Genomic DNA, 6,826 nt, shown 5'->3' with positions numbered 1-6,826 from the left:
TGTGTGTGTGTGTGTGTGTGTGTGTGTGTGTGTGTGTGTGTGTGTGTGTGTGTGTGTGTGTGATATCTAATGGTATTTAAAGTACAAAAAATGGTTTTGGTATTTTACATGTAACAGAAATGTTCTTACTGAAGTGTGTCAGTGCTTCCATCAACCCAGACCCAGATGTTGTTCAGTTTACGTAATCCCATCCAGTATCCATGCCAGATGTCAGGGTCGTAGACCACAGCTTTATTACTGACGAACTCCTGTTAAATTGAACAAATATTCACACTTTTAGACTGATATTGTTTTTAATAATTTAAATATGTGTCATTCAGAAAGTTAAAGTTGTGATGTTGGTCTCAGAGCTCACCTGTTCCTGCAGATTATTAATAATAACCAGATCTGATAATTTGTTCTGACAGAACTGTTGACTTTGGTCCCAGGGCTTCAACAACTTCCAGTTTTCATCAGAGTTTACTGCAGTTTCATTATAAAACAAGTAGCACTTTTTCTGGAACAGAACCCAACCAGTTGGACACAGCTGACACTCTGTTCAGAAAATAATATTAAAATGACAGAAATAGTTATAACAAGCTTATAACTCAGATCTAACGTAAAATATTAGAACATTTTGATAAAAAGGCAACACACATTCTTTAAACATAAAGATCTTTAATAATGACAGGAAGATATSCTCTCCTTGCAGTATAATATTGTAATCCATCTAACCTGAGGTATACCTCTGACATGACTTTGTTAGTGCTGCACCCTGTTGTTTTAAGTTCYGGGGCAGTGTGTGAGGCTATGTTCTGGCTGTGTTTGTTGTTTGCTAAACAACTTCTGTGACATTTACAACTGAAATRAGTCAGAAGCCTTCAATCATTTACTCAATTGTCAGTTTATTTTTTTCACCCCTTTCAACAACCTCCTTCAGTTGACAGTGAGCTACCTACAAACCTCGTTGTGGAAGGACATCAACCCTTGTTTTTGTGTGTTGTTTCTAAATCTCATGGACATTCTAAGAAGGATCCTGTTTTGGACAGTTTTCACATATGATTTTTGGAACTATTTCCCAAATCACCATGGAACTCTGAGCATTGTGTCTGAGCTTTGAATTTTGARCTTGTTTGGAGCTGGACTTGAACGCTGTCTTGTCTTTGTTTTCATATTATTTTTCCATTTCCTTCTAAATATTTAATACGAGTTCTGTGAACTTTCTGTTTCAGTTTTTTAAACCCTTCATGACTGTCGATCTTACATCTGGTTGCTGTAAAGTAGCTTCTATAACTGGTGAAGTGGCAGTCAGTACTGCTGTAGCCYTACTGTGTTACAGTATAAACATGCAGTTTATATTTATTTGTTGCTATATGTTGGGTTATAATGAGTTACATGTGATTGTTCTATTAAAGAYCTTTAAGTAATWACTGACATAGGTTTAGAGTTTCAGGACAGCACAGAGAAGAACTTACTTTGGTTGGGGCAGAAATCTTTTACAGGAAAGTTGTCAAACATCAGGATGGCTCYTAGAGTCCAGTTCAGGTTGTTTCTTTCTTTGCTCAGCTGATCAGTTTGGTTCTTSAGGATTGTCACGTTGTTCTGCAGTTGTTCAGTCTGATTCCCTAAAATCTGAATCCGGCTGTTCAGATCTCTGGAGTCGTTCATCAGCTTCTGAGTCAGATTCTGCAGCATTAAGTTGTTTCCTGTCAGTTGGTTGTTTTGAGTTGTTAGGTTTTGGTTTTGATTTGTCAGGTTTTGGTTTTGATTTGTTAGGTTTTGGTTTTGATTTGTCAGGTTTTGGTTTTGATTTGTTAGGTTTTTGTTTGTCACAGTCAGTTGGTTGTTTTGATTTGTCAGGTTTTGGTTTTGATTTGTTAGGTTTTGGTTTTGATTTGTTAGGTTTTGGTTTTGATTTGTTAGGTTTTGGTTTTGATTATTTAGGTTTTGGTTTTTCATGGTCAGTTGTTTGGTTTGATCTGTTAAGTCTCTGTTTGACACAGTCAGCTGATCATTTCTGCTACTGAGGGAACTGATGGTTGCTTCCTGCATGGACACTGAGAACCAAAGGAGACAGGACACGTTACTCAGTTTCAGACTCAGAAGATGTTTTTTTTTTATTTTTATTAATTTACAATTTAGTTTAATTTAGTTTTTCGTTTTTTCAAAACCTGAAAATAAACCACACAAACTTAGCTGAATAAAAGGTTTTTTTGTATGTTGTAAAATAAACTCACTTTCGATGGACAGGACGATGACAGCAATCACCAGAAGAACACAAAGTGTCCCCAAACACACARACACACAAACTTGACAGTTTGTTGCTGATTTAGATTCTGTTTAGACAGAAAACAACAGGAGAGTGAATTCGTTTTGTTTCTCTTTGTGTTGGATGTACAGTAATCTTGTATTTCTATACAGTCAGCAGAGTAAGTTATTGATTTGTGAATTAGTCTGAATTAAAATAAAAACAATCTGCTGCACACAAACCTTCAMAAAACAATTTCTAACAATCTTTCATTGACTCTGTAGCCTTTAAACTCTGTAAGTCAGTTCATGGGCATGGTGGGGGAGGGACAGGGTCAGGGCTCGATAAGGGAGAGGGGCCCATGAAAAATTTTTATTCAATTTCATTTTTTTAGCAATCTCTTAGTGATGGCATTTAATCTATAACTGAGTTGTTTTTAATCAGTTAAATTGTATTTTAAGGCTAAGACTGAGTCCAAGTCCACTCTGATAGTTATAATTTACATTCATAAAGTCACCAAATATTTCTGTAATTAATGGTAGTACATGAGCAGTTTTTATTATCTTAGCGATAATAAATTTCTCACATCCAAAAAGTGTGTTTCTTTCAGAGTTTCTGTATTTTCTGCATAAAAACAGAGCATCTTTGTCAGAAAACCTATTTTTACAATCAAATGATGCAAAGAACTAATAGTGATCTGGTATTTATTGATGTTATTTCCTGATATTTTCTTGACTTTTTAAAGCTGACTGACTTCAGGTGGCAGTAAATAAACCTAACACTTAATCCATCTGTTAGTGTAGGAGCTCAGAGTCAGAGCAGGTAGGACAGAGTGTCTCAGGTAAGAGATGAGGGTGATGGGCAGGTGTGAATAAAATATAAAATGTTATTTTGAGTAGATTCTAGTCAGTTGTGTGAACATAATGTAATAAATTACAGATTTAAAGACATAAACTACAGCATAGTTAACAACTTTATTTAATTTTGACCAGTATAAAAGTGATAGGCTTATTTAAATTTAACTTGTATTTGTAGGAAGTGGTAGAAATTAGTTTTCATAATTGTGATTTTCCTGTTTTTTTCATTACTTCAGTAGAAAAAAGAACTTATTAGTTTCTTAATTTCTTCATCATCAGTGATTTTTTTTAAGCAAAGAAAAAATAGAGAAAGTGTTACGATTGAGCTTGGTTGATTAGAACCCCAAGATGCAGAACTGAGTGAGGTGGCAAAAAGTGATTTATTAAAACAACACAAAAGGTGCTGATGTGGCAGCAAACAAGAACAAGGGATATTGGGCAGGAACATGAACATATAACAGAGAACAGAGAACAGAGAACAGCCAACAGAGAACAGAGAACAGAGAACAGCCAACAGAGAACAGAGAACAGCCAACAGAGAACAAAAATAAGGATCTGACAAAGACTGAGGACAAAGGACAGAATATAAAGGAAGAACTAACAAGAAACACCTGGGGAAGAAACACGAGGATCAGGTGTAAGTGGGCGGGGCTAGAGCAAAAGGCAGACAGGAGGAAGAAAACAGGAGGAAAAGACAGAAAACTTAGACTAAATCATAAGTACAGACACAAATCATGACAGAAAGAGGGAAAACAAAGAGAAACGTAATTAGAAAGATTGAAATAGAGATTAGAAGTATATTAAATATACACCAACAAAACACAGGACCACACACCCAACATCTGTCCGCTCACCTGAAAAATAAATGGATAAATACATGGAGGGCATATATAAATATATAAACATACCCATACATATATAAATATATACATACATACATGCCTACATTCATAAATATTGTCTGTATATACACATAGACATATATACACACTCAGTGACCTGTCAGAACCCCCCGGATCAGAACACCTGTTTGTGAGCAGTTGTGAACATGCGTGTATATACAAGATTTCTCCAATGGAATATTTAATAGTGACTGTGAAGGACCGAGACCCAACCCCCAAGACATGAGGCAGACATAGGGAAGACCAGAGCCCAAGGGCCCGAGAGGGATCCTGAGCGCAGAGCCCCAAGGGGCACCCGCACGGGAAGATCTGCCCACCCACCCCCCAGATCAGACCATAGGGGAGAACTGGGAGAGTCCCACCAGTGACCACACACACAGCCCCCGGGGCCAGCAGTGACAAACTCATGGGTCCCACCGGCACCCGCCATACCAGAGCAGATCCAGGAAAGGGCACAGAGGTCCGTGCCCCCACCATGGAGAACAGAGATGGCTGGATAATTTTATTTTTATTTTTTATGGCAATGTTCTAGCAATATTGCCAAAGAAAGTTATAGTTTGTGTAAATAATTTCACCATGGAGGACTGTAAAAAATAATGCCAACAGGATTTACTCAAGGACCCTCAGCTGAAAGGAAACTTCTGTTATTGTTCCTCACYAATCTGCAGATGGTGATAGTAAGTGATGTGTTGTGAGTTTGGTGTTGCTGCTGCTTCAGTTTGAACATGATTTGACATTTAGCACAATGTTGACCGCGCTGCCAGTGTTCTGTAGTACCTCATCAGATTTTGCTACTGTCGTGTGTTAGCACAGATCATCAGAACACCGACCTGGGGAATTGCATTTGCCTCTCTGGGCACCAGTCTGTCGCACACTCCCCTGGGGTGGCCACACAGCATGGGCTGCTATCCGGCTGCACGCAGRGACAGACTGGATGTGTGACCGAAGCCAGGCACCTTGGCGCTGGGGAAGCCAGCGTGCATTGCAGCCTTCAGGCTTCTGTGTCACCAGCGCTGTGGAGCGGGAGTCTCCAGACTGCGAGTCACAGATCTTAACCGCCCCTCGGTTTGTCTTCGCCAGTTCCAGAAATCGGCGAAGGACGCACGTTTTCCTCCCCACCACCAAAATGCCTGACTTCTATCAATAACGTGTTTTCTTTGTCTCTCTTCAGAGGAAAATACACCTGGACCAGTCCTGTGTTTGTCTGACTCTTTCCTGTCCCCAAACCCAGCCGGTCGAGGCAGATGGCCGCCTGTCCTGAGCCTGGTTCTGCTGGAAGTTTCATCCTGTTAATGGGGAGTTTTTCCTCTCTGCTGCAGTCGGTGTGCTGCTCAGGGTGGGAGACTGTGGTGAAGCAAAGATTCTGCGCAGTCTGCTGGCTTCTTTAGATTTATTGTTTGTTTTGTGTGTGTGTGTGTGTGTGTGTGTGTGTACAGTGCCCTGAGACAGCAGTCGTTGTGACTTGGCGCTTAATAAATAAACTGAATTTAATTGAATTGACTTCAGTCAGATGCTCCAGTCTGAAGTTCTAACATGAAAGCCATGTTGGGAGGGTGGAGTTCACGTAAAYAAAAGGTTGGGAGRGGGTGCAAACAGCACGTTCTGAAGAGATGTAAAGAACAGGCAGAACTGAAAAGGTGAAATTTCATYATMTGAGATTYATTTTGTATATTAAAATCAAATGAACATGTTTTGTATAGSCCACAGATGGATCCTAACTTGTTCTAGGACCCCCAAAATAGGCCATCTTTAAATTMTTTATGTTCTGAAGCTGCATGATGCCATGTCARTTTGTTATGATTGGGCCTGTCATCAAATCAGAAAAAAGTCAAATGACCCCTAGATTCACTATGGTGGTTATCATAATTACAGCTGTTAAGGTTGGGTTGTTGGGTTCTTGGGTAAAGTTATTCATGTTTTTAGTTTGAAACATGCAGTTGAGTTTCATTATAGTTTGACACAATATGTTGTGCTATAAATACAATTAAATTGATAACAAAATAAATGTAAAAACCTCCTCTAAACTTGTTTGGGATAAATTGTCACATTAATTTAATTATCTGACATTTTATATTTCCTTCAAACCTGCCCATCACCTTCATCTCTTACCTGAGACCCTCTGTCCTACCTGAGATACTCCTACCTGCTGCATCTGCCTCTCTGTATCCAGCTCCTACATCAACAGATAGATTAAGTATTATGTTTTTACTGCCATTTGAAGTCAGTCAGCTTTAAAAAGTCAGGAAAATAATGTGCAAATGAAGCTAGTAGATTAAATTATAGAAATAATCTGTGACTTTATGAATGTAAATAATAACAGGGAATCAATAAATAGAGTGGATTTGGACTCAGTCTTGGCATTAAAATACAGTTTAACTGATTTAAAAAACTCAATAATAGATTAATGTCATCACTAAGTGATTGCTAACATCAGTTGATAAGTGACCAGCGGAAAGCTAACTTTTCATGAGAACAATAACAGTCCTGTGGGGAGATTTTGACTTATATTTGGTTCTTTGTAAAGAATAAAATTGGAGTTAAGTCAGATTTTTACTTAGTGCAGCAGAAATTTTTTTGCAATAACTTTCATTTATTTTAATGTTTACATTTGTTGTTTTGTTTGATTACAATAAATGACTTCTCGTTTGGTTTCAGTAAAATGTTCTAACACTGTGTGCAGAACTCTCAGGTTCTTCCAGTCTGACTTCCGAGTCATTTTTAAGCTCTTCTCCTTTTGTGTGAGAATTAAAAAAAACAAGTTATGAGAAACTAACAGCAGCAGTTGAGACTGTTATCTCATAATAATCTTCCATATTCTTCCACAAAGTCAGTGATCACAT

General features: G+C 38.2%; 1 protein-coding gene across 1 annotated transcript; it reads right to left on the bottom strand.

Annotated features, from left to right (window-relative positions):
* Positions 1-125: 125 nt before the first annotated feature.
* On the bottom strand, positions 126-1,699 carry LOC106536080 (CD209 antigen-like protein B). The gene is made up of 3 exons (XM_014033252.1): positions 1,455-1,699; positions 356-534; positions 126-248 (listed from the first exon to the last, which is right to left on the bottom strand). Exons 1-3 carry the CDS (start codon positions 1,672-1,674, stop codon positions 126-128), a joined length of 522 nt encoding a protein of 173 aa, XP_013888706.1. The 5' UTR covers positions 1,675-1,699.
* Positions 1,700-6,826: the final 5,127 nt, after the last annotated feature.

This window comes from Austrofundulus limnaeus, unplaced genomic scaffold (genome assembly GCF_001266775.1).
Source record: "Austrofundulus limnaeus strain Quisiro unplaced genomic scaffold, Austrofundulus_limnaeus-1.0 Scaffold1675, whole genome shotgun sequence".
Classification (NCBI taxonomy): domain Eukaryota; kingdom Metazoa; phylum Chordata; class Actinopteri; order Cyprinodontiformes; family Rivulidae; genus Austrofundulus; species Austrofundulus limnaeus.
The sequence above is the reverse complement of the archived record's forward strand: the minus strand, read 5'-3'. Positions and strand labels throughout refer to the sequence as shown.